This window comes from Panicum virgatum, chromosome 2K, assembly GCF_016808335.1.
Source record: "Panicum virgatum strain AP13 chromosome 2K, P.virgatum_v5, whole genome shotgun sequence".
In the NCBI taxonomy this organism is placed as follows: domain Eukaryota; kingdom Viridiplantae; phylum Streptophyta; class Magnoliopsida; order Poales; family Poaceae; genus Panicum; species Panicum virgatum.
This window is the reverse complement of record NC_053137.1, coordinates 50,894,890-50,922,771: the sequence shown is the minus strand read 5'-3', so window position 1 is coordinate 50,922,771 and position 27,882 is coordinate 50,894,890. Positions and strand designations below refer to the sequence as shown.

Below are 27,882 nucleotides of genomic sequence, written 5' to 3'. Positions count from 1 at the left end.
GGCCCTGCTAGAGAGCATCAAGGTGCGGATTTGAGGCTGGATTAGGGAGTATATGGGGCGGATCTAGAATGACGATGGAGAATGGAGGGTGCGGTGGTTGGCGGCAGCTTATTCATGTGGTTTCTACGTGGAAGGATTTCGCAAGCAACCAAAGATTCAAACATCAAGTTTCTAAGCAGAGGAGAGATGTGATGGATTGGTGTCGCGCAAAGTTACCGTAGTATTGAATGTGAACGATGAAGAAAATTGAAGCGTAGTCTTCTAGCTTTCTTTCTTTGTTTTAGAGATTTCTTTCTTGTGTCTTTTAATCCCTTATTTTGAGGTTTAGAGCCTAATAGCTCTTGTAGTTTGGCTGTAGATATTGACTTGTGAATGTTTAAGGCCTGGATTTTCTTAATCTAAAAAATGCATAATACATGTTGTGACAATACTCATACTGAGATAAGTCAATTCTTTGTTAAAATGCCTTATGCTTTGAGGTTAGAGAATGAAGACAACTTTTACGACGGAGGTGAATTCATCATCCAAAACTATACTATCTGAGCTTTCCTTGGCAACTTCCATTCCTGAGATACCCATTGAAAGACCTATATCATCCTATATGACAAAAAGTTCAGGATCAGGAGTAAGTTACTGTAGGTTTTTTCTCGCAAAAGTTACTGTAGGTTGAACTATTAAAGAAATGACTAAATTAATTACAGACTGGCCCCAAGCAATGCAGGAGCACCATTGGTGCCACTACCAGTAATAGCTACAACAAGACCTTTTCTCTTCAAATATTGCACAAGCAGAAGTTTGACAATTTGAGAATATCTTCCCATTACCTGGAAAAAGAGTTGGATGAGTTACTGAATTAGAAAATTCAAAGGTACCTTTTAGTATGTCCAGCTAATCAACTAGTTCTAATTTTTCCCAAGTAATGCATGTGTGTTATAAGCAAAATAGAAAGTCATCACAAATATTCTCTAGTTCCATTATAAAGCAAGGATAACTATCAATTATCAGGGCAGAATACTATAGTTTAGTCACTTTAAGTATGTGTACCCATATATTACATTTTGATCAACAGACAGTCTCATGTCCATCAATCCTTGAATATATTTTCACATATATGATTCGGCGTTGCATTAATTATATATGTTAGAAATGAGTATTATTAAGTACAATATGTTGTATTTCTAATATGTCTATATCATTTATTCTGGCATTTAAAGTCCTAAATCTGATGTGTGTGTGTGTGTGTGTATATATATATATATATATATATATATATATATATATATATAGAGAGAGAGAGAGAGAGAGAGTTGCATTCATCCACAGGTTTAAACTGTTTCACTTTTCCAATACGGGGCTTTGCCCTGATTTCATTACATATCGACAACAGAACTACATCCTGATTTACGATTTTCATTAAAGTTCAGTTCCGGGCCAACCCACATCAGAGTTTGAAATCTCTACCCTTTACAACAGCACAGAGGGCTACCAATGACACCTTGATCTCCAACCTAATCTTTAACTGCAGGCTACCAAACAACACGCAATGCATGCCAGTAGCCACGCACATTTGCTATGGGATTTTTTATCACATTCATGAGTTGTCAAACCTTAGACTCCTACCGACCTATCTTCAATGCAGGAGAACCATTCTTGTATCATCAGCAGGAGCCTAATTTTAAAGGGAACTGAGCTACATAGCACAATGCATGAAAACATTAGAGTGACACAAATGCTAGAACATAAAAGTACTGGGTATAGCTTCTAACCTCCATTAAAATACACGAAAGTTAGAGCATACAATTCAGGAATCCTCTTTCAATTATATCCTTCCACTCATCATGTGCCACTAGAATCACATGAAAGGAACAATCATGGTGATATTTTTCTTTTGGAATAGAAGAATAAAAGAATTATCACAAAAACTTATCAATCACTACTGCTTGAGCTTTCGAGTTTTCCACATGATAATGAATTTACCAAAGTGGTATTTCATTGACCTAAGCGCCATATAGGTTGTAGTGTGGATGGTATTGCTTACTAATGCTAAAGTCACCACTAACAACGTGGCAAAACTGTTGTGCAATCCGAGCACACCAATAATTTCAGAATTTCTCATCAATGATTTTGAAAGAACGGCAAATGCTTCAGCTTGGATTGTTAAAGTTCACTTAATATCAAACAAACTAAGGTATGATGGGTTAAAATTTAGAATCTTTTACACTACACTCATATTTCATGGATATGAAATATAGACACAAAAAGTATTCTTGCCCTCCCTGTATTGTACCCATATCCACACATAATGCGGTTGGCCTTTGTTGTACAGTGTACACATCTCCCGCTCCATGTATGGATGATAATGGGTACACGAATATTCAAAATATCTTATATCCATATCTGCTTAAATATAAATGTGGATATATGTATTGTATTCGAATTTAATGTGATAGTAAAGTGGATACATTCAAATTCGATTTTCATTAAAACTATTTAGAAGTCATTTCTATTTCCCATAACCAATGTTATGTTAATTTTTATAATAAAGATCTAAAAAGATTAATTTTACTTTTAAATATTCTTATTTTTATCTATTTATGGGTGAAAAAGATCTAAAAATATTAATTTTACTTTTTAAATATTCTTATTTTATCTATTTATGGGTGAAACTACTTGAATTTTTATTTATATTATTGGGATTTTACTCCTTCAGACAGAGAAGAGAGAGTAGGGAGGTATGAAGGTTAACACACAGGAGGTATGAAGGCAAAGAGAGAAAATGTGGAAATGTGGAGTGGGATGGGATTGTTGCTGACGGGCTGAGCTATTTAATGGCTATGACATGTGCAACCCTACCCACGAAAAAAATCTCCTTTTACCCTCTTTTAGATGAATTTCCATGTCCGCCCCTCCAAAAAAGTACACAGTAATTGTTTACTTTTAGCGCGTTAGGAGCTAAAGATTTTCTTGGGGATCAGAGGGCAAGGATGGCGAGCAGCGCCAACGGAGCACGACTAGTCCAGCTGACTCATGGCTGCAAAAAATAATAAATTAATTAATCGTACGGTCATGGCACGGTGCCATTGATGTACGTGCCGCCGGCTGTTGGTCGACAAACCGCGCATATGTATTAGGCACTTATCGAGGAAAATCATAGGAATTTTGAAAGATTACAAGTATATAAATAATTTTCAATCTATTTCTTTAGAACAAAGGATTGCAACCTATCAAATTCTTTAGAATTTAATTTGGATATATGAATCTATAGAAACTTCGAAGGAAAATTCACGTGTGAGCTTGGATTTTATAAAAACTTTCCTTTGTATCTATGTCTCTCTTCGAATTCCTGTACAATTCTAATATTGCATCCAAAGACTGCTTTAGAAACTTTCCTACAGTTGAGCTAATGTAGGATTGCAAGTATCTTGCAACTTCAATTAGACCTGCTCATGGGTCGGGCCAAAAAAAGTCGGTATTTTTCTTCGGACCAACCTGACCATCGGGTCAAATGTTTTAGTACGAGCCTAGCCCGTCGGTTTGCGTTGGGGGGTCAGGTATGGTATTTCACATTTCAAGTTAAAAAAAATCAGTCTGTACCCGACCTGATTTTTGTTGCAGATTAAAAATCTAGGTCCGAGCCCATCCTTTATATTGGTACTTTGGTAGGGACAAGTCAGATTTTTTCAGCAGGTCGGATGGGGTGGCCCATGATCAAGTCTAACTTGAATTATGTATTTTTCCTATTCCTATATTGTAAGAGTTATGCGTCCAAATATGGTCCGCGCTTGATAAAATTTCTTCAGGGCCATTTAAATATATAAACAATCGTTATGTGCCCTCCAAAACTACAATATCTTCATTACCATCAATGATAATTTGTCATCCCCAACTAGTGATTTGGATCTTAGAGTGTTCTTTAGGTAACCACACATTTCTTGTTATCATGTGTCATGCGGTATGTAACAAATTTGACAACCACCATAGCAGTTCCAAATAAATACATGATCGGTGTAAAAAGAATTTCGTGTAGCATGCTTTAGCCTTGCTTGTTTGTGTAGTGTTGACCTTACTCACTTTAATTTAACATGCGCTTATCTTTTTTTTTTGAGGGGACATGTGCTTATCTTGATTTGGCTTGGTCAAATTGGGCCCAAGGCTGGGAGAAAGACGCCGTGGGCCCACCTGCTCCAGGTTGGGGAGGCCAAGGGCCCGCCGATGACCAGTCGGTGGTGGTGCTGGCGCAGGCCTGCAACGGCGAACTGCTCTCTATAGATGGCAACAGGTAAAACCCATACCCGCAAGCTAAAATCCGTGCTCGCACCCACGCCCGCAATCCGCAACACGTAGAAAACGACACCCGTATCCGCTACCCGCGGATACCCATATGCTCGCGTCCAGGAGCAAGACTGCAGGGCGAAGACACCGGTGCTGGCCGCGAGTGCCGCCGAAGAGTGGCCTGGGCGCGAGCGTTGCGCAGGGGCCTAGGTGCAGCTCTCGGGCGCCGCCGTCGCCGGGCCTAGGTGCGGCCGTCGGGCGCCGCAGGCGCGGGGGCCGGGCCGCCGCCGACGCGGGACCTAGGCGTGGCCTGGACGCACGGCGGGGAGCGGTGGCCGGCCCGGATGCCCGGCGGAGAGCAGTGCTCGGCGGGGGAGGGGGGTGGGGAAGGGCAGCTGGGATGCGCTGCCCGGAGGGGGAGCGGCCGAACGGACCAAGGGAGGGGTGCGAGGTCGAGGCGAGGAGCGGGCAAGGGCCGACGGGCAAGGCCGCGAGGGGAGGGGTGCAGCGCGCACCGTCGGCGCCGCGCAGGCCGCAGCAGGGTGGTGGACCAGCGGCGGGGGAGGGGCGCAGCGCACACTGTGGTGCGTGGTGGGGTGGCGGCTGGGAGGGGGATTGGGAATGGGGAGAGAATGAAAGTCTGAAACCCTATATCTTTTATATACATGGGTGTTTGAACCCACATGTCAGCGAATTTGCTGATTTGCGGGTTCGGATAGCAAATTTTCAAATCTGTTACAGAATATCCGTTGGATTTAAAGTTGTACCCGTGTCTGTGCCCGCGGGTACAAACTCAGACCCGAATCCGCGCCCATCAAGTTTAGTATCCGCGGATTTGCGGATTTTTTTTTGCCCGTTGCCATCTTGACTGCTCTGCCCGGAGGGATGTTTTGCGGTTCAGACCCTGTCTCATTGGACATTCGTGTTAGGCTCCCGGTACCGAGATCATTCACAGGTATTTCAGGCCTGACAGGTATTCTGCTCTAGTGTATAGTCCTCTCCAGACTCCAGTACAGCTCGTGGAGCGCCCAGTCCAGCATTGGCGAGCTTGATTCTTGACTGTTCCTGATTATCAGGCCGCACCGCGACAGAAACGAGCACAATTGAAGGGGATAACAACAATTGCATCCAGTTAAAACAGCAGAACTAGCTCACCGATAAGCTCAGTTCAACTCGATGGAGATTCAAGAGCAATGTAGGTTTAGTCTCAAAAAAAAATTGCCAAGTATTGAAAAGGGGTACTAGCACGCTGCACGGGCATGGAGATCCTCAGAAACACGGATACGGCAGGGAAGGAGCGTATCCCGTGTCGGATACGTATCCGACACGGATACGCCTGGGATACGGCCGGGATACGTATCCACGGCGTGTCCGCGTATCCCTAAACAGTGATGCTAGAAACTCACGAACGGATACGTATCCAACGGCGACGAGCCGGCCACGTGCGCCGCTCGGTCCGCCCGCGCTGCTCCGCTCGCCCGCGGCGGCGTGCTGCTCCGCTCCTCCCATGGCCGTCCACGCTGAGCGGAGAGGAGGAGGAGGGTAGGCAGCGGGGAGGGGGAGATCCGGCGGCGGCGGAGGCCGCGCCGAGCAGAGAGGAGGAGGGTAGGCAGCGGAGAGGAGGAGGGTAGGCCATCCCCGCCCCCCTGCGACCGTGCGCCGCGACCGCGCTTGCCCTGCGCGCTGGCCGCCACTGCGCCCGTGCGCCCGACGCTGCTCCCGTCCGCCGCGACCACGCCTGCGCCCACACCGGCCACGCGCACCCGCTGCTCGCGCGCCGCAGCAGCCCCGCGAGCCGGCTGCCCGTGCGCCTGCTGCTGCTCCCTTCCGCCGCGCTCATGCCTGCCCCTCGCTGCAGGAGAGGGGGGAGGTGGACGGGCCGGTGGGGGCTATACGAGGATGTGAGCTGGGTGGGGAAGGGAAGGGGAACGAGTCGAGTGGGGAAGGGATGGGGAACGAGTCGAGTGGGGAAGGGATGGGGAACGAGCGCGGCGGAGGCGATGCTCTGCGAACGAGTGGATGACTGGATGGGGTCCCGGACGCTTTTGGACATGGAATCCTGTATAGGATCGAGCCTCCGTTGATATTTTTTGTTTTCCTCTTTTTTTACAAATTCTTTTTTTTTGCTTGGTCCTACATGAACCGGCAATGTGTGGTGGGGAAGAGAAGATTGGCTGCTATGTTATGGATTTACGATGATCTCTACTAATAGTTTACTAGTCTGCACTTGTGATTTGCGTATTTGATGTCTTGTTCGGCTATTTATAGGCTGTGGCTGTATGCATTAATTATTTAATTTGTGACATTATTTATTTATTGAAAAAATAGTAAAACGTATCCGCGTATCGGGTTTTTTAGAAAATTGCCGTATCTGCGTATCCGTATCCTTCCGATACCGATACCCGTATCCGTATCCGTATCCGTGCTGCATAGTGGAGATCTTCCGCGCAGCGCGTCGCGCACCAAGCAGGGTCTCTGTTTATTTCTGCCTGGATGCGCGTGCACCTATCTATCGGTAGGGAATGCGCACGCCCTTCAGTAAACGCCATTCAGCTTCAGCGCTGCGCTTGTCGGCGTCCCTGATAAACCTCAGCTCCTGCCGCCCTGCTCTTCATCTGCAACATGCAATGCCAAAGTGCAGTGTAGGGACTAGTGTAATCTTGCTAAATGTAGCTAGATAATCAACGCAAAAAATGATTGGGGTCTATACATATGCCCGTGCGCGAGTTACCTTGGCGTGGTTTTCTACGACAAGAGCAACGCTTGAAGTAGCTTTGGAATGGCCTGACGGGCACGGGAATGAATTTCCCGAGATGGACCAGGGGCCAACTGGATTGAAAATGGGCACACATCAGAATGTAGCTATATATGAGAGATGTAAATGAGTCGACGATGATCGGGCTATCATCGAATCAGGTCAGTAGCATGCTTGCATACCTCACTGCGCCAATAGCAACTGACAGCAGCCATAGTCTCCAATTGAGTCTAGCAGTATCGAAGAACTTCCCCAGGAACTCAATTATCAATAACTGATAGAAAATATTAGTACTGGCGCTCTGTCCAACCATGTAAAAGCATTCAAATAGCATGTTACCTGAAGCCCAGTAGTTGCACCCACTATGCCCATGAAAAGGTGGTTGTTTGTAACTCCCTTGAACACATTCTTCTCTTCAGGTTTGCGAGCATTAAACTCATTGAAGATCTGACACAAATGGCACAGCAGGGATGGGAAAACAATTGTACGGCTTATTACATTTGTTAAGAATAGGTAACCCGATATAATAATATTTGCCGAGCTTCTAATAAGCTATAAAATACAAATACTTTGTTATAGCTAGCATTCGCTGAAGCCACACAAGGATAGCTCGAAAGCTGAAAACAGACTGCTGAAATCTTGAACGGGGGCAACAAACTTACTTGGCAAAAGACAAATGCATTAAAGACAAAGGTGTTTTTCATTTTATCAGCATGCTCCCTACTTTCATTCTGTAAATGCAGAATCCTTTTTCCATCAAAATTGAAGATGAGAAGAACTGCTATCTGATAAAGAGCCTGAAATGAAATCAATATATAAAAATTAATAGGAGCTCATTCAACAGGGCATACTTTGATACATAAATATGAGCAGACAACCAGAGACCTGGATAAAGATGTTTCTCCACATAATATTTGTCACAAGAGGTTCCCTGCAGAAGTGAATTAGAAGTATATCATGCTGCTTTTGCACTAAACCTAACTACATAATAGAACAGGGTAGACAAAACAAAAGTATTCATAGCTATCGAGGATGTTGTGCCATGCCTTCTACCAACAGGATGCCTCTTCATTAGGTTGTCTATTGGTGGTTCGGTTGCCAATGCAAGAGCTCCCAGTGTGTCCATGATAAGGTTCACCCAAAGAAGCTGCCAAGGGGGGACAGTAAGATAAAAACAATCTGAACATCAATTATATTCCTGAAAGGTAGTGGTTTGCTATATTTTTCTAAAAAAATAACATTCTGTTGTAATAATCTGTATTCAATGTTTCCTGATAAGCAGAAACGATTTTTCAGTATACTTTTCGTACACATGATGATGACAAGATAAACTACTCATTAGTTATACCAAAATTAAATAAAAAGTTCAAACTCCAAAGGGAGTTGCATGCCTTTGTATTAATAGAAGGAAAGCATGGTCACCATACACTGCACCGAGGGGCCGTTAAGTAAATAAAGACTAAAATTGAAGAGAAAGAAAATTAACTAAAAGTAAGATTTATCCTAGATTCTTATTGCGCAGGTCAAGAGGGAAATCCGAACCTCAACAGCATTCAGAGGAACATCCCCTGAGGACATAGCAGCAACCACATTAATCACTAGAGCAGCAACATTAACAGTAAGTTGGAATTGGATGAATTTCTGAATATTTGCATAAACAGACCGGCCCCATCGAACAACCTGCAAGTGAGAATTTCGAATAAATTTTCATATGCTATTCTAGAAAAAAGTTAGAAATAACTGTTGAAACCAATTAGAATCTCTGAGACAAGAGTTATGACCAAGTGATTTGATAATATGCTACATGGACAAACTGTGATGTTATACATGCTGATAAATGCATCATGCTGTGACAATACTAATACTGAGATAAGTCAATCCTTTGTTAGAGTTCCTTATGCTTTCCAGTTAGAGGCGACAGCCTTGACTACAGAGGTGAAGTCATCATCCAAGATTATAATATCTGAGCTTTCCTTAGCAACTTCTGTTCCTGAGATACCCATTGAAAGACCTATATCAGCCTATATGACAAAAAATTCAGGATTAGGACAAAGTTACTATAGGTTGACACTTTTAGAGAAATGACAAAATTGCAGACTGGCCTCATGCAATGCAGGAGCATCATTGGTGCCATCACCAGTAACAGCTACAACATGACCTTTTCTTTTCAAAGATTGAACAAGCAGAAGTTTGTCATTTGGAGAAGATCTACCCATTACCTGAAAAAGAGAGTGGGTTGAGTTACTGATATTAGAAAATTCAAAGGTACCTTGTGTCGCTGAGGAGTTTTATATTATGTCCAGCTAAACAACTAGTTTTTATTTTTTGCTCAAGTAATGCATGTGTGTTAAGTAAAATAGAAAGTCAAATAAGTCATCGCAAATATTCTCTGGTTGCATTATAAATCCAGGAGAAATATCAACTGTCAGCGCAGAACATTAAAGTTTAGTCACTTCCAGTTTGACTTGAGCCTTCTTTGCAATAGACAACAGTACCCATATCTATTACATTTTGATCCGTAGGCAGGATCTCATGTCTATGAATCCTTGAATACATTTTCATAGATATAATGCTGTGTTAGTATACATGTGAAAATTCCTGCGTTCGAGAAAAAAAGTATACATGTGAAAATAATTATTATTAAGTATATTGTTGTATTTCTAACATTTATATATCATTTATCATGGCATTTAAAGTCCTAAAAATATGAGAGAGAGTGGGGGGGGGAGAGAGAGTACTGTAATTTTCTCAACGATTTCTTCTCGTGCAACTTCAGACATATCACGGAACACTTTTCCCTCTATTACAATAGGTTCTGAAGCAGCATCTTTTGTATCTAATATTCCACACTCCAAACCTATAGCCTTTGCTGTTTCAACATTATCTCCTGTGACCATGCGTACCTAAAACAAGAAAACTAAAATATATAAGGATAACATTAAAAAATAAATGTTTAAGAAGTCGTGGGAAGCAAATTATGTTCATAAAATGAACACAAACATTTGCACATTGCAAGAACTATTCTATTTAAAGTGCAATATGAGCCGAAGAGCTAACTCCCAATCACGATTCAATTTCTAGATTAACCAATATAAACTCAGACTAGAATGAGCATGGTACTAAGTGGAACATAAATGACTAAATGAGTACAGATAACACCAAACCTTTACACCAGCAATACTGCATAATTGTACAGCATTCCTCACACCTGGTCGACAGGGATCCTACAGAAGAAGAAACTCTTAATAGAAGGGTGAATATTGAATTCAATCACTAGGAGGTTATAATTTGTGGACAAATATATATGAGAAGAATATGTTCCTGCACAAGCTAATAAACAAAATGAGAGCTACTTTACAGAATAATCTAAACACAGAGCAAGCCCTTAAAAAACTACACAGTATCAAGAACAATCTTCTTCATCATTATACTCTTAATAGCTTCTCATTTCTGCCATACTTATGGGACTTGGGAATGATGTTGAGAACATGCAGCTAGTGACATGGAACTGAACATTTCGTTGCTAGTTGAAGTTGTATTACATAAATTCCTGAATTCAAACAGTGGAAATGACTTTTTCAAGGAAAAAAGAGAATACAGACGTAATAGGACGTCAAACTATTCAAGTACTAAGGAGAGGTATAAAAAGAGTAAAAGACATAGGCTCAGAAGAAGCTACCTTTATTCCGAGCACTCCAATAAGAGTGAGATCATCCTCAGGCAACTTCCACTTATCTAGAGATTCAGTTGGGACCATTCTGGGCTCACAAGGGCAATACGCGAAAGCGACACAACGCAACGAACTCATTGCCATATCATCAATCCATTTCTTAAATTCCCTATGCTGAAAACAATACTCTGAAATTAATAATACTTCAGTAATAAGAAAGAACTAAAAGAGCTGGCTCATATGAACCTTTCCAGAACTTATTGGCTGAACTGAACCGTCAGTTGAAAGCCAGCTTCTGCAAGATGCTAATAGTATCTCAGCTGCCCCTTTCCAATGGATGTGAACCTCAGTATCTGACTGCCGATAGGTGCACAAACAAAAGACCAATGAGGTAAGACGACCTAACAGGGACTAGGAAAGATCACCATGAAACAAATATTGTCATTAAGAAAAGCATTTGCCTTATAGAACTTCAGTGTATAGGCATCTTTACATCTAAAGAATACCCAAACAAAGAAGAAATAAGCACCAATATTGTCAGGGTCAGATGAAAATGTGACAGATTATCCAATAGACACTTGGGTAATATTATATCAGCATAAGAATCATAACAAGATCTGGAAATCTACCAAGCACTGTACAAAATTCGATTGAAAAGTTCAAATCTGCACTGAGCCAAATACTTAGTTTTATGACCTTATTAGTTCCACTAGAAACTATCAAGAGCAGAAATGATTATTTCTTGTTCAATAAGAGATTATTTCCATCACCAACAATTTCAGTACAACAGAAGAAGCTTACCACCTGCAACGCAACGCCTCCACGCTTCTTCTCTGAATTAAATGGGTGAACATGAATAATTGAAGATTTTGATCTCACATCCTTGAAATCCATCCCAATCTATACAAGAAAACTGCTAAATCAACTAAAGAGCTTGAAGGAAATAACTCTCAGTAAATGAGTGTATACACAGTACCATAAGGCCCCAAGAAAGAATTGCTTTTTCAGTTGGTGAACCAGTAACTTCAGCAGCCTCTCCATCCTAAAGACAGAAAAACATATTAACACGGACTCAATTGTTTGCCATGCTATGGAAATAGTATAGGATCAATGTCATGTGATCCATAACAATACAACTTAACAGCTGGATGTCAATGTAACGTATCAACTAAATTATGCAAACAGTACAGAGGAAATTTTATGGGATTATTACCTCTGGCCAAAACACAGTCCCGTTTGTGTTCTGTGCAATTCCTTCAATAAGTAGAGCTGTCACACTGGTACACATCATGCCAGTATTATCACAAGGATCAAATTTTGTTCCACCAAAATATGCTTCAACAACTGTCATCTAGAAGATCAATACAAACAAGGTACCAAAAGAAATAGTCAAATAGATGAATTTGAGGTGTCACAAACTTTATGCCATCATGGGCTTCACAGTTAGGCAAAAGTAAGAAGACATGTTCTTGGATTTAATTGAAATAAACATGAAGTAGCAACATCCTGTACAGCACATGATTCCCAAGAGGCAGGGAAAATATACGGCATTTTTGTGGTGAGTGCATATGGACTTCACAAACCTTATTCGTGGTAAGAGTTCCAGTTTTGTCACTGCAAATAGTGGTTGCTGATCCCATTGTTTCACAAGATGAGAGTCGTCTCACCTGAAAAAAACCATGAAAAATCCGTAATGATACAAAAGGATATATACTGCCTCATATAAAGGGTTGGTTTGTAAATCTGTCTGAAGGTTTTACCAGAGCCTTGTCTCTCATCATCTTCCTCATTGAATATGCAAGGCTGAAACCAAATAAAGAGTCAACAGTGTAATGTACCTGAAAATTCTAATTACCTTGTATAAAATAAACAATCCATACGTCAACGTTACTGCTAAAGGAAGTCCTTCAGGAACAGCAACGACCACAATAGTCACCTACCAGCAAAGGATATAAGCAGGCCAAATTGTAAAAGCTGCAGCCAGAGCCAGATCATGATTTATAACATTGACCCAAAAAACTAACTAGCAATACATACAGTGATTGTTAAAATTCTAATTGCCCCCATAAATTCCTGTTTTACACCAGTTGTTCCAGCCACAAATTGAGTAGTCCCATCTGAATTCTTGGTATGTCCAGTAAAATATCTGCAATTTAGGGGATAAGAAGGGTCCTTGTAAGAAATATATCTTGGAACTACTGTATAACTGTGTAAAATATACCATATGGCCATGGCAACTAAGTCTCAAACAAACCTTATCCAAAGCACAACTAGAACTGCAGCAGCAACCAACAAACCCACAATACCAATAAGAGTAGCGACACCATTCAAACGCACCTATTTCAGTGCAAGTGGGAGCAAGGATCATCAAAATTGAGCCAATAGAGATTAATACTACATAACCAACATCTTTTTTCAAAAGGCATCTTAAGAAACTAACCTGTAGTGGGGTTTCTTCACCAACATCCTCTGAAAGGTTAGCCATCAGCATACCCCATTCAGTATTGGTACCCACACCAGTTACCTTTGTGTTTGACAGCAATAGCAAAAAAGATTATGTTGTGTTCAGAACGAATGAGATAGTAGCAACTAGCAACCAATACATGTAACTGTACAAGAAAGCCTGTAAATAAGAAAGCAACACACTCAGCTCATCATCTACACTTCGAAACACTCAACTAAGTTATATTCAGCAAGCCCTAAAAAAAATATAGTGATGCTCACCAGCATAGAGCCATAACCATCTGCAACCTTACAACCAGACATCAATAAAGGGGCCCTTTGGTCCTTATGAACCTGATCGTAATATATTGTAATGAAACATAGTAAGGCAGATTCTGGGAAATAATAAAACGTTTTAGTTTTTTTATCAACACTTACAATTTTCGATTCCCCAGTCATACTGGATTCATCAATTGCAAGAGAATGACCAGATATCAGTATACCATCTGCTGGAACCTAAAGATGAATGCACATAACCACATCAATTTTTATGGGAAAAGGAAAAGGAACTCAGACATACGTAGAACAGAATATATGAGGTATTACTTGGTCACCAATTTTGAGGGGAACCACGTCGCCGACAACAAGGTCAAATATTGAAGCTCCTATTCTTTTACCACCTCTGATCACCTAATCAAGGTCACAATAAGTCATATGTACTGCCATAGAATGAAGTCCATACCAAGAACTAATATCCAAAATGATCGCACACATACCTCAACTTGTATATTTTGTTTCTCCCCGTTCAGATGTTGAAACTGAAGAGATTGTCTATAATCACTGGTAGCTAAGAAAATTGTGAAGAGTCAATGCATCAGAACATGATGACTCACGGTACTGTAACAGGAGGGAAGGTAATGTATAATTCCTATCTTAACCAATTACCCAAGATAATCAATGAGCTAGTCTGTGCATGGAACTCAGATAACATTTAAAGAAGTGAAGGAGCAAACTGTTAAACACAACTTTTTACCTGTAACGAATATTACAAGAAAAACAGCAAAAAATATGCTTCCACCATCATACCATCCGTCTTTTGCACCCTAAGTAATCAAAATTATTTTCCAAAGGGAAGTTAAGACGAAATGACTACCAATATAGAGGAGGAAAGACCATCAGAGTGTTATAAAAAGTACCTCTGTTGCCATGCCCAGTGATAATGATATAGCAGCAGCTACCATTAGAATAACAAGAGTTAAATCCTGACAAGCTTCAAATACAAAACGCTGCAAATAAGAAAATAATAAATACCAAATTTGAAGACACAAGCTGCTTACATTTCAAGAGTGCTAGTGAAGAATAAATATACGTTGATGTGATTTGTGTTATAAATTTTAGTTTTGCAAATGCCACATATAAATTTAGAATTATCTCGGTGGCAGAATAAAGAGGAACACAGGAAATAAGACAGCTATGTAGAACAACTAAACGAGGATTGTTATTTCAAAACAGAGGACAGCAACCCTCACTCAAAAGAAGACATAGCTTAGGAAATTGTGTACCCATATGCTTCTCCTTTTCTTGCGTGGATATGTGTTTGCCCCAAAAATATCTCTCCTCCGCAACAATTCATTCTCATCTGGACTAACTCCTTTGTCTAAGTTACTCTTTAGTAAATCTGAAAGCCCCGTAACCTAAATGGAATCATTATGTAAGAAACATGTCATGTCATCAAATTTCAGAATGACAAGTAGGAAAATAAGATTTGAATACACGTAAATTTTCAATTGAACCTACCCCTCCAAGCTCCTGGAAAATGATGGTGTCATGGTCTCTGTTCAGCATCATGAGCTTTTTTAGATCAACTGGAAATCTCTGAGAGAGTGTCTCAAGTTTTATGCTGGTGTAATATTCTGCTTAGAAAAACATCTAAAACATCACAATTGTATTAACGAAAATTTATTCAAAAAAGGGAAACAAACAAGGCAAAAGATATATTTTGATAAGAGTGACCAGATTATATATGGTGATAAAAAGATATAGTTCAAGGTAACATAAGTCGTGCAAAGAAAATACTAGAACATGAATAAATATGACATAGAAGGTCATATAATCAGGGAAATGTGCAGGAGGTTTGAGGCTGAGGGTAACTAAGGTGAATCAGCCATATCAAATTTGACATATTAAATGAAAGAAGAAATTTACCATGACATAACAAATAGTACCAAATGGAACATTCATAAAAATGTTAAGTTATATTGTGTTTGCCTGCCATTGCCGTGTCACCATTTACATGAAATTTTCCCTTGTTACATGACCATTTTAAAGGATGGTGGAATCTTCCGTTAAGCTTAGAAGTAAGATGTTGAAAGTAGTACCTCCTAGATTCTTCTGGCCAGCCTCCTTGAAAAGAAATACTGCCTGAAGAACTCAGACTTGGAGTGAACAATTCATTTACTTCAGAAAATAAAAATGTTCTTTCAACTAGTGAATGAGATATTACTCGTATCACTTGTGCATGAGCTCGTATCATTCCTTTTAAGTTCTCTTTCTCTTCCTCCCTTTCCAGGTCTAGAGTATATCTAAAACGACTAGAAGCATTGAGGACCAGAGCAGCTTGCTGAAATGAAGAGAGAGAAGACAAGCTCATTCCAAGTTTCATGCATCAACTCTCTGTAAGAGAACATGCAGTCCTAAGTACCGACTCCTATATATAAAAAAAATGAAACAATGCAGCAATCTTTACTCAATTTTCCTTTAAAACTACGAGTAACAACTATTTGCACTAAAAAATGTGTAACTATATTCAAGGAAAATCACATAGCCAACAGAGTTTCCTGTTATCTGCCAACAGCGTGCATACAGGAATATCTGCAACACTACGATGGTACGACCTCGAGGTGGGTACCCAAATCAAAGACTTGTAACATGAACTGATCCTTCCATCAGCATCCAGCGTCCATCCGTCATGACTCTTTAAGTTCAGTTAAGACTATCACGATCTGAGGATAAATCGAGAGGTGACTTTTGCGACGCAAACCAGAAGTCCGACGAAAGAACGGACAGGGCAGGGAGAACGAACTTCTCAAGCACAACCGTAAGTCCGTAACACAATGTGATAAACCTATGATTTTCGAACCTGTCATCAATTAATCTGAAGGGCGAGTCTTGCATTGGAGGCCGTCCCTTTGGAGATAGCCAATCATGGGTGGAAGCGTAAACTCAGGATTGGTTTATATCATTTTTCCTTGGTTCGCTCCCCAAGTTAGCCAATGGTCGGATATATTATGCAGTAATAATTTGGATGTATACACTTCGTAGAGACCGGAACTCGTTTCCATTATCTAAAAAAAATCTACCGACTACAGCCCATTACAGTTGAAGCGCAGGGAAATTTCATACCCAACTCAAAATTGGAGCTGAATTTGAATCAAGCTGTATTGGTCGAGACGAGAAGCCGTACCCTCCACTGTCGCAGGCGATCGTGCGACGCGTTCTTACTGGGTATTTCGAACGCGTCCTCTCCCTCCTCTTCTCCCTCCACCGCCTGCTCCAACTCCTCTTCAGATGCCGCCACCGCGGCCACTGGCGCGCCGGTCTCCGGCGGCGGAGAGCTCCCCGTCCCTGAGGCCATCAGCAGCAGCCGGAGCCCGCGCGCCGCTCCGCAGGGGAAGGACTGACGACGCCGAGGCACCGATCACTGGGCAACCTGCTAGCAGCACGCACGGAGCCGATCAGAACAGCCACACATTCTGGAAGGATCGAGACACCGGGACGGCGGCGATCGCCTCACCTCGGATTTCGCGCGCGCTCCAACTGATTCGCCTTCGCCTCCGGTCCGGGCCTGCTCTCTTCCGGCGTGAGCGAGCGAGCGTGAGTCTGCGTGCGCGCGGGCTTTCTGCTGATTTATCGGGGAGCCGTAGCGACCAGGAGCGCGTGGGGAAGTTTCGGCGAAGGTGCGGGCGCGGCTCTTCGCCCGTGACTGACATGTCGGGACGGAACTGTTTCTTGGCCCACACGTCGGTGAGAGGGTAGCTGTGGCAGTGGCTGACAGCTGGGGCCGAACGGGATGGCCCACAGGTCAGTGTTGTAAAAGCCAGAATTCCTGAGATTTTAAATGGGAAGAAGCCTCGTCACTGTACTTGAAGTACCTGTGGAAGAAACCTGGTCACTGTACTTTTGCGGAAAAAATAAAAGATCCGAGTCAGTCAGCGGAAAAAGGTTGAATGCATGACTCTTTTGTCCCCATTTTTAGTTCTCTTGTTCTTCATTAAAAAAAAGATGCAGCAACTACTTGGTGATCTCTGTTCATCTGCATTCAGCCAACAGTATTTCTCTCACACCAAACTAGTACTGCTGGCAAGCATCAGCCAGCCAGCAGTATTTTTCTCTCACAACAAATCAGCACCAGCCACCAGCCACAGCTAGCCGAACACAGCCACTGTAACATCCAGCCTCGCGGACAGTCCGCTAGGGAGCAGCGGACGGTCCGCCCAGGCAACACTCAGATATTTATCTGGATGTAGGACCCGCGTGTCATTTCCACCTTCTCACTTCGACCAGTGGCGAGCGGAGCTTGTCCGCTCGCGCCGCCGTCGCCCCCTTCCTTCGATCTCCCTCCTCCGGCCACCATACCTCGATTCCTCGCGTGAGCACCTTCCCCAGCACCTCCACCACCTTCTCCAACCCCCGGCCCGGCTTCTCCCCGGCCGGAATCGCCCCAACCACCACCGGTCACCATTGGAGCCGCTTGAAGCTTTGCTCCACCGTCGATCCGCTTCTCCGGTCATCCTCCGCCCGAACCGACCGCGGGAATGGATTCGTGGTGAGTTACTTGCGCTCCCTGGCCTTTTTCCCCTCCTGTTGTGCGTCGCCGGCGCCGGTAAACGGCCGCCGCCGCCGCGCTTGCTGCCGCCTGTTGTGCGGTGTTGGAAGACAGGAGTCGCGGACAGTCTGCTTAGGAGGGCCGGACGGTCCGCAGTTCAGGTTAGAAGTTGTCCAGAGACGATGTTGTCTCTGGTGGTTTCGCAGAATTGTACTGCGGACAGTCCACCGTGGAGTTCAAAATTTGTCCAGAGACGATGTTGTCTCTGGTGGGTTCCGCAGGGTTGAACTGCGGACGGTCCACTATTGGAGAGCGGACAGTCCGCCGTAGAGTCTAGGATTTTGTCCAGAGACGTTGTCGTCTCTGGTGGATTGGAAGAGTGAACTGCGGGCGGTCCGCCAAGGGGGGCCGGACGGTCCGCCGGTAGGATTAGAAATTTGTCCAGAGACGCCGTTGTCTCTGGTGGTTTGGCGTAGGTGTATTGCGGACAGTCCGCTAAGGGTAAGCGGACAGTCCGCCAGCCAGTATAGAAAATTCTCCAGAAACATTGGTGGTTCTGGGGGGGTCTGCCAAGTTGAACCGCGGACGGTCCGCAACTTGGGTGCGGACAGTCCGCAGTACATTTCACTTCGAAGTATAGTAGTTATATAGTTGGGTTGCACTCAGTTATTTCATCTGCATTCGTGTAGCATCCGCAGTTGAGAACGTTGTGTATGAGGTGATTGCGGCGCCACAGGAGCAGCCGGAGCAAGACCAGGAGGAGAAGCGTGAGAACCCGACACAAGGCCCGTCTGACCCCAGCTCTGAGCAACAACCCGAAGGCAAGCCCGGTGCATAAACCCTATTTCAAATTATGCAACATTATATATGTATATATATATATATATATATATATGTTCTTGTGCAATAAAGTCATAGGAGTTGAATGGAACCTTAGATGCATACCCCTTAGGTACCATGAGTTCTATACTAGTATATGTCAGACGATAGATGTGCTATGCTAAATAGGGTTCGGTAGAAGTCGAGTAATTTCCAGTTACTCGCGAGATATATGATATTTTTACATTCTCATACATGAGTTACTAATCTTGGAATTGAAAGGAAAAATAGAAGTTGAGACCGTGCGGAGAAAGAATAGCTCCATCTGTGTCGGTTAAGGACCGTACTATTGTCGGCCCTGTTGGTCATATTTGAATTGTACTAACCGCATGCCGGGAGTAGAAGGTAGTCGAAACCGTTAAGCCGAGTACTGCCTTGCTTCGAAAGTACAGAACTTCTACCCACCTCTTAGGGCGAGTCGAGTGGCCGCGGAGAATTGGGATGCATGAGTTTACTTTTGGTGGTCTCTCATATGGCTCGGTTGACTATATGCAGGTGGGGTGGTTCTGTAGTTCGAGGCGGGGAGGGGAAAAGTTTGTGCGTGTGGTCCGACGGGGCTTTTACGTGCCGTGTTGGTTAGGTCCACCTTGCAAGGTTAAATCGAATCGATTCGCCGTCGGTCGCTCTCGGACATGGGCACCTTGATCACCGAGTCGCAGCGTAGTAATATGAGATGGAAACATGAATTATTTATATATATGTTGATTCTACTTTGATTTGTGCTTAATGTTCCACCATGTTTGATCTAGAGGGTTTAGGCAACTATTAGATCATGGTTAATCTATATAGAACCTGGAGCAAAAATCTTGAAAATAAGGATCCACTTTTAAATGTTTTTCTGCAAAATAAACCACCAGCCAAAAATTTTGCATGTCTAGATATGTGGGCTAAGTATACCCAATAGTCGGGTAAGTCTTGCTGAGTATTAGTTGCTCAGGGCTTTTGTTGAAACATCATTTCAGGACACGCAGACGTAGACTTATGTCCCTGCTGTGTTAAGTTCATCCGTCGGGATGCAGAGGGATGGGAGTTTGTGGAGCCAGACACTTAGTTAGGGATCTCCTCAGAGTGCTCTTTTGGTAGTTGTAGACTCTTTCCTCTCTTTCGAACCTTAATTTCGGTATTGTAAAGTTTATAAACTATGTATGTATTCAGACTTGGTTCGAAAGACTCAAGGTCGAGTCTTATGTATAATTGTTGTATTTTCAAATATGTGTCGCGCTTGTACCATCTGCGCTCATCTTCGCGTGAGAATATTGGTGATGTTTCGATTGTGACGTGGGCTGAGAAAGGACTGTCAAATTAAACCATTAAGCTAATGCGCCCGATGTGTTCAAATGACGGCCGTTATGCTTAATTTAGAGTTTTAATTTGGCGGTTCTGTCACAGCCACGTCAAAAACATGAATTGCTCTCTCATTTTCCTTCGCTCTGAATGTCTTCCTACTACTTATCGAGTCCTGACTGAAAACAGAGAGATGACATCTTCAGGAATCATGAAGGCGTGGTTACTTCAATGCGAAGGAAGAAATTGCTTTGCACTAGGTCTTCCCTAGAGAATGAACCAACTTGTGAGAAAACAATAGAGCAGCGCGTGCGTTTCGATGATCCGATCGTATCCAAATACTAGTACAAAAGACAGATGAATTTGACCGTTCCGAAGGGCATCATGTATCTTCCCCCAAAAGCCACAGCCTTCGCTGCGTCACGCCGTTCCTTATCCGGCTACAAGCCGCAAGGCGGTGGCCAACAACTATGCAGATGCTTTCCCCACGCGAGGCCGCCTGTCCGTGAGACCGTGACGACCTCCTTCCCTGACGGCCTTGTCCAGAGCACAAGGCATGGCCCGACGCATCCGAATATGTCGTCGTGGTAGATGGAACCGAAAAGCATCTGAGCAGGAGGCTACAAAATGTCAGGCTTGCAATCGCCTCCAACCTCCTCGGGAATGGAGGAGACCTGCGGGTTGTTTTGGAGCAAGCCTAGCGTCATGGCGATTGGATCTAACACCGTGGAAAGAAGAGGGGGTCCGAGACGATGTGTGAATCTTCATGGCTGAAGTTTCCAAAGTCCTGAGCTCTCCGCTCGAGATTTACAAGGATCTTAGGCTGAACAGATTGGCTAGTTAATTGCACGTATTAGCATTTGCTCCTGGGCTTGACTGTATCTCATCTGGTGACGGTCTGGTCCTCTCGACCATCCCTTCGAGCTCAGTTGCAATTTACATTATTGTCATTTTTCTGCTAGGTTTGGAAGACGGATCACTCGTGAGTCGTGAGCCGCTCAATAATGTGAGGCGTGATTGACTCCGGTCCCGCAGGTCAAGTCGTGCCGGCACAAAGACGCTAACTGCGACCACAACCCATAGACGCTGCCTGGGACTTGCGCATCTCAATCATGCAGATGCAAGTACTACACCGTCTATTCTAAAATGACAGGTCACTTCAAATCTGTCCTAAATTACAGGTCACTCTAAATTTGTCCAGAATCAAACTTGTACAACCTAGACTAAATTTATATACGAATATGCACCAACATCTGCATCAAATTAGTTTTATTAAATCTAGCACGATGGTGTATTTATTTAGTATTGTAGAAATCAATATTTTTTTTATCAACATAACTTTGAATTAGGACAAAGCTAAAGTAGACGGAATAATACATCCGAAATAAGAGATGGAGGAAGGTCATGACAAAAATTCTCTACTACTCATAGATAACTACTTGGCATGGGCAAAATGAGACGGGTCAGAGATGCAGACAGCCCGCGCATTCCATGGACACCTCAAACCAAAAACACATACTGCAGCAATGTACATCGGTGTTATTTGTACAATGCATGCATCAGCTGTAACCTACATCCACCCCGGTTGCAATGGTACATGTACATCCCGTCAGGGGCCAAATTCTCCCCACAGATACCTCTCAGGATTAAAGAATCAGAAATCACGATGGTATAGCGTCATTGCATATCAGTTTGACACAGACCACAGAAAATGAAGGCGTGAATCAAGCTCTGTGCTTTCTTGGTTTGTTCGGGATCCCCACATATGACAACTATGGAATTTGTATCGCCAGGTTTTGGATCGTGAACTGTAATTGAAGCACCCGACATCTGCAGGGTACACATTACCGAGAGCTTTAGGACTGTGAACACTCCACTCCCTAAAGACTTACAATACCAAAAATTAGCACAGGGCATTGTAGATCTATCTGAGACTTGAGCCTAATGTATAAAAAATTCAAGATTTCAAGTGAGCTTTACAGAAGTATGAAAACTGGAAGAGTACAATTCTATAGCCAAATATGAATAGGTGGTGTGACTATGTTCTGGGGAAACGACAAATCTACATGGTGACAAGGTTTTTCACTAAATGATAGTGAGTCTGGAACAACAGCATATCCTTGTTGCATTGGTAAGAACAAGGCAACAACACAAGCATAGGTTGACTGGATGTTACTCATGTTAGATAAATATAAGATAAAATGTAAGTACCTTTTTTATCTCTGCAAGATCACTGCCATTGGTTCCACAAATGCAGCCTATATACTTGCAAGGAATAACTTCAGTCGTTGTACTTGTTGGCGTAGCTACTTGATTTTCACTGTAAAGGAGGATAAATCAGATCAATGTCATAACCATTTTTTCGAAATAATTTCATTATTTTCCTTCTCTTTCTGGGGTTATGTTACTGGTGCACCCCTACAGATTTATTCATGGCCAAAATCCTTCTTGCACTTATCTATAAGATGACCTTTGCTTACTCAAAAGTTTTAAGAAATATACCTAAAGGAAAGAAACAAACTTCTTTTCTTATCAAACACATGTCATTTAGCTTACCCTGCCACGGGCCCCTTTCTAAAATCTGTGGATGCCACTGCATCAGGCATGTTTCTTGGAGCTTCAATGTTTGTATTTGGTGCCTGCACAGGAAAATGGACTTAATTCTAAGCAACTCAAGCACTACAGCACCTAAATCAGAATGAAACGCCATGTGAATGCTAACTGCTTAGTACAAATTTTACAAACTGTGACCATAGTCCTTCCAAATTGCTTACCTCAGGAGCCCAGGTTCTTGGTGATGGCTGTTCCAAAAAAGGACGAGGACCTCCTTGTTCACAACCGTATGAATATGGCATCCTATCAGCACCCATATGTTCCATCGAATGTGCGAGAGGTGGCCGATGGCCACCTGTTTCAAAGGGACCCATAGGAGCATCAGCTCTGAAAGAATGCATAGGATATGGAGGCATGCCCCCACTGTGATGTGGGTGTGGCGGAGGTGGTTCTTGTCTAGGTTGGTGAAGAGGGATGTTTCCAGCAGGTGGATATGGAGGCATGCCTCCACTGGGGTGTGGCTTGGGAATGATGACATCCCTAATCCTTCCAGTGATATGAATTAATGCATCCTGGATGGATTGGAAGCTACCAGTGACCTGTGAGAAAAGGAACTCCAGAAGTGAACAATCACATTTTCCCTCTAGATTGTTATCTTTACCTTGTTTAGTATCCGATCAAACACAGCTATGAATAACCAAGTACATTTTTCTCTGAAAGAACTCAAGTGACTAACTTAAGAAAAGTGATTGATTCAGACAATGTTTGACTGTGTACCATTTCGAAGAGGAACACTTGCAGTAGAAAACAGATTCGAAAAGTACCATGAAAGAACTACAACATATTATACATAAAAAATAAAGATATTCTGCAGATCACTTTGAACCGCGCATTGGTTTTCCATAAAGGAGTTCTAGATATTTAACATGACACAATAAATTCTTAGATGTGAAACTCATTGCTAGTAAATGACATTTGCCTCAAGTATAAGGAAAAGAGAGCAGAATATACAATATATTTAATGTGGTTTGAATCCAGTCAGAGTTTATTGATGTTTTCCATCAACCGTTTTTAGTTATCCATCTTTGCATTCATACTACAACTAACTTCAAAATGGAACAAAAAAAAAATACAACGTCTAGCCAGATTCACCAAGTAGCTGAAATTTTCAAAAGGTCATGCAGACCTATGTACCAGTACATTAGCATAGCATACCCATGGTACAGCATGTCTCTAAAAAATCAAAAAATAAAAATCCGATGGTTGATTTTTAGAGTTGAGATATACCTGAACCATCTCATCATTTCGTTGTGCACATCTTGGAATTTGTTCATTCCCAAAAATTCGAATGCCAGCTCCTGTAAACTTTCTCATCTCTGTAATAATGGATCCACCTTTCCCTAGCAGGCAACCGATATGTTGTGCTGGAACAAGAAGCCTTGCAGGTGTAGCTGAGTTTCTATCGATAGATGCCTCTGAAATCCTAGAGTAAACCCGGACAACTGCATCTTGAGCTGGAGAATGCATCATGTCAGAATTCTGCACCAAGAGATACACATCCATCAAACAATACAACAGACAGCAGACAATATAACTCTTAATACAAATTAATCACAAATTCCTAGAATAAGTTGGCAGAATATAGTTATAACAATCAACTAGCTACACATTGACATGACATGCCAGTGCCCAGTGCCCAGTGCTTGCAGCGAAACAGATTCATATAACAAATTACCATAAAAAATCTTGTAACCCATAGGAAAACAAAGTTATTTCAACACTTGAAAAAAAAAGCAGGAGTAAATTGTTTTAGGTTCATAGACATACCTCACGTGCAGATATGGCAACGATACGCTCGTCTGAATCTGCAATAGGCTCTAAAATCTTTATAGAAGCACCTGTTTCACTTTGTAATGCGCGGATAGTGGAACCACCTTTTCCAATTATGCTGCCCACCATGTCATTGAGAATTATCATTCTGAACACTATCTCTTGTTCAAAAAAGAATCTAGGTGCAGGGGCACCAGCATTATTTGGATAATTCCTTGTGTGGTAATCAGGCATGGGTGGTGGTAAATAGTTTCTTTGAGAATGAGGATCCATGCCAGGGGGGCAACCAGTACCACTAACTGGAGGCCCAAATGGTCTTCCCATTGGAATAGTGCTTGTTTCCGGCCTAGGATTATCTTGGAGGCAGGTTGAAACTGCTAGCAGTCCTTTCCGTACTTGAGAAAAGCTCCCACTTATCTAACAAGAAAAAGCTACCATATCATAACGGCCTGAATTTTTAATATCAAGTATCCAAGTGAAAATTAAATAGGCGCACACAATGATAAACATGAATTATGAATTGCCCACTACTGAATTTCCTGATAGCGAAGTACAAACAAGTGAATACGGCCCAAGCCATTTCAATCTAACTTGTTCATATGTGAAGATAACTTTCAACACATAGAAACACAAGGCCCTGTGATATCACCACAAATAACTTACAGGGACAGCAGAGTGCCTCCTCTGCTATCCTTTATAAAAAATTACCATGCTCTCATATTATTTTCTCTTTACGATTCTATCCTATAGCAATGCAATACTTGAGATCAAGTTCTGATTCACAAGGAAGTATTAATATTTCCAGCAATATCACAAGCATTCACCAGTCGCGGGCATTCCATCTCTAACCACTACGCGATGAGAAAAGATGGTTGAATTTTCCACCCAAGCAACGTCGAAGCTTTGGTGTTAAATCACTATCGACATAGAGGCATACATGGATAAGTTCATCCCCCGGCCCAGCGCAGGGGGCCAGCTGCTCCCTGTTCCGGAACACCCTGATCTGGGCTCCGCTCTCCTGCCGCATCCGCTCCACCGTTTTCCCTCCCTTCCCCAGCACGCACCCCACCTGACCGCCGGCGGCCAGCATCCGGCAGCCGACGGCGCCCGTCACCTCCCTCTCCTCCTCCTCATCGCCTCCCATGGCCTCGTCGCCCTCGACCCTGTGTCCCACCACGCGCTCCCACGCCCTCACCGCCGCTGCGGGGGCGTACGGCCCGGAGACGGTGAGCACGACCTCGTCCCCCACGGGCGGATGGTCCACGTGGAGATCCCGAGAGGGGCGGAGCGCGGCGGCGCTGCTGGAGGGGCATAGCAGGCGGAGCGTGGTGGTCGGGCGCTTGGTGGATGGGGAAGGGGTCGAGGAGGAGGAGGCGCCGCCGCCGGCGACGGACGGGGTGGGGACGACTTCCATGTGGGGGGGGGGGGGGGGGGGGGGGGGTTGGACGGTTAAGCTAAAACCCTACTGCTGTCAATGCTCGCTGACCGCTGGAGTTGGTTACGCCAACTGCCGGGCCTTGAGCTCGCGCTTTCGGCCGTCCGATCGAGCATCGACGGCAAAGTAGCGTTGGGAGCTATATCTAGGCATCTCTTAAGCATCGATACCACCCACCACCATACACTCTGACACCGTGAAAATATATCTCTTCAACCTTGAAAATATATCTTTCCTTCTGCACTATGACACAATCACTGTGTTCGGCAACTCCACCAGCCTCCAGCTCAACTGTGTTCTAGTGCTCATCTGCGCTATGCAAATGTTTCTCACCTTGTCAAAAGGATTTTTTCATAAAAAAATTATCTAAGTAGCCGTATAAAAATGGATAGTCTAGAATTACCATATAGAGCGATACACGAGGCTGGGAATCTCCCCCTCCCCCAACCCCACCCCACCACACACACGCAAGCCTCGACCATACACACAAAAAAGCATATGAGAATTATGTGAGTGCTTTCTAACCTCGGAACCGTCGCTTCCTTGCGTCGTTGGATGATCCGATGGATTGCTTTGGCTAATTGAAAATTGCAACGCATCGTCTTGATTCTCCATGTTCGAAGAAGGATTCAGGGCGATGTGGTTTTGCTAATTGAAAACTCGATTGAGGGCGATGAGCAAAGGGAGATACAATAAGTTAGTCGAGATATATTTTTAACCCGAGGTTGATACCAAGAGCAATATCAAAAAGGAAGTGCAAGAGGCGGCGGCAACACTTGAAGCGCGCAAGCCCACAACAGAGATTGGTTTTAGATATGGAAGTCTAAGCTTGTAGGGTTACAGTAGGGCGGCGGCGGCGATGACAACAATAAGGTTAGGGTTGAAAGGTTAGGGTTGAGGAAGGAGAAGAGAGGCGAGAACAATAAATAAAGGCTGAAGGGGGGCACCAAGACCACACAATCAAGATCCAATGGTTGAAAAGCTACGTCTATATGGACAAAACTTCTAACTGCAGTTACTAATTTTTTTTAAAAAAAATCTGAAATAGACTACTGTTCATGTCTCTTTTTTTTTGTCATTGGCTGCCTTTACATCTTACTCACATCTACTACTACTTTCTTTGGTAAAAAAATTACTTGATGCCTTTTACTTCTCATAGTCTTTGACATATGACTTTGATTAATATTGTATATTAAAATATTAAAATCCAATAAATTCATATGATTATAGGATATTTTTCAAAACAAACCTATAGTATGTTCCTTTTACCGTTTTAATCTAATATTCTAAAATTTAGTAGTCAAAATTTTCAAAAATTTGTGGTAGGATAAATAATAAAAATATTATATTATGATGTGAGAGTCTGAACAACATCTTTATAGCTCCATGGATTGAAATCTGCAGAAAGTCGATCAGTAAAAGATTCAGGATGGTTCAACTAGATCCGCTGCGTGAGTCACTCTGCAGCGTGAGCTCTACACCTAATTGAAAACCATTCCTTGAAGGATCTATGTGAAACATGGCAATTCTATGTGGACAATGCATGCTTTGGGTAGGAGGTTGGATTTGCTCGTAACGTGTGGTTGTATACTTGTATGTACGTACACTTGGATCAAAGTTTATGGAATATATAATGTAAAGCTTGACTCTTAAGAAATTCATTGTTTGACTTCCATATTTTTACTCATTAAACTTTCCCATCCCAATGCTCATCTTTCTTGAGCTCTAAAAGAAACCAGAGCATTTGTACGAGACTTCCTTGAATCTTGAAGAAATAGACTTTATTTCGGCTCAGAAGACCAAAATAGAAAACTGCCAGTGGAATCATTATGTGAGTGTCAGCTGACATGCAAAGCACGAAGAAGCGTGAAGATGCATAAATGATACTCTCTTTTTTTTTGGTTGGGATTGTCAAACGAAACGAGTGAGGGATATCC

General features: G+C 42.9%; 2 protein-coding genes across 10 annotated transcripts; both read right to left on the bottom strand.

The window, feature by feature from the left end:
* Window positions 1-6,560: 6,560 nt before the first annotated feature.
* Window positions 6,561-17,084, bottom strand: LOC120695746 (calcium-transporting ATPase 5, plasma membrane-type-like). 8 transcript variants are annotated; one of them, XM_039978964.1, is made up of 35 exons: window positions 16,933-17,084; window positions 16,603-16,848; window positions 15,643-15,759; window positions 15,518-15,560; window positions 14,937-15,052; window positions 14,702-14,833; window positions 14,336-14,425; window positions 14,173-14,242; window positions 13,916-13,986; window positions 13,746-13,829; window positions 13,578-13,655; window positions 13,422-13,493; window positions 13,138-13,221; window positions 12,952-13,034; window positions 12,735-12,843; window positions 12,578-12,633; window positions 12,458-12,500; window positions 12,281-12,364; window positions 11,911-12,048; window positions 11,674-11,739; window positions 11,499-11,597; window positions 10,944-11,054; window positions 10,707-10,871; window positions 10,192-10,251; window positions 9,766-9,930; window positions 9,130-9,246; window positions 8,950-9,048; window positions 8,570-8,707; window positions 8,074-8,174; window positions 7,913-7,958; window positions 7,690-7,824; window positions 7,367-7,474; window positions 7,210-7,301; window positions 7,004-7,101; window positions 6,561-6,887 (listed from the first exon to the last, which is right to left on the bottom strand). In XM_039978964.1, the coding sequence occupies exons 2-35, from the start codon at window positions 16,771-16,773 to the stop codon at window positions 6,862-6,864; spliced, it is 3,267 nt and encodes a 1,088-aa protein (XP_039834898.1). In that variant the 5' UTR covers window positions 16,774-16,848; window positions 16,933-17,084; the 3' UTR covers window positions 6,561-6,861. The 8 variants fall into 8 exon arrangements, with proteins under 8 accessions (XP_039834898.1, XP_039834900.1, XP_039834899.1 ...); XM_039978966.1 differs by having other exon boundaries at window positions 11,502-11,597; XM_039978965.1 differs by having other exon boundaries at window positions 16,603-16,851; window positions 16,933-17,063.
* A 4,448-nt stretch (window positions 17,085-21,532) lies between these two features.
* Window positions 21,533-25,926, bottom strand: LOC120695743 (KH domain-containing protein HEN4-like). Of its 2 annotated transcripts, XM_039978963.1 has the most exons (8): window positions 25,448-25,926; window positions 24,741-24,927; window positions 24,508-24,707; window positions 23,968-24,219; window positions 22,902-23,279; window positions 22,684-22,766; window positions 22,339-22,447; window positions 21,533-21,957 (listed from the first exon to the last, which is right to left on the bottom strand). In XM_039978963.1, exons 1-8 carry the CDS (start codon window positions 25,922-25,924, stop codon window positions 21,805-21,807), a joined length of 1,839 nt encoding a protein of 612 aa, XP_039834897.1. In that variant the 5' UTR covers window positions 25,925-25,926; the 3' UTR covers window positions 21,533-21,804. The 2 variants fall into 2 exon arrangements, with proteins under 2 accessions (XP_039834897.1, XP_039834896.1); XM_039978962.1 differs by having other exon boundaries at window positions 24,508-24,927.
* Between the last annotated feature and the right edge of the window lie 1,956 nt (window positions 25,927-27,882).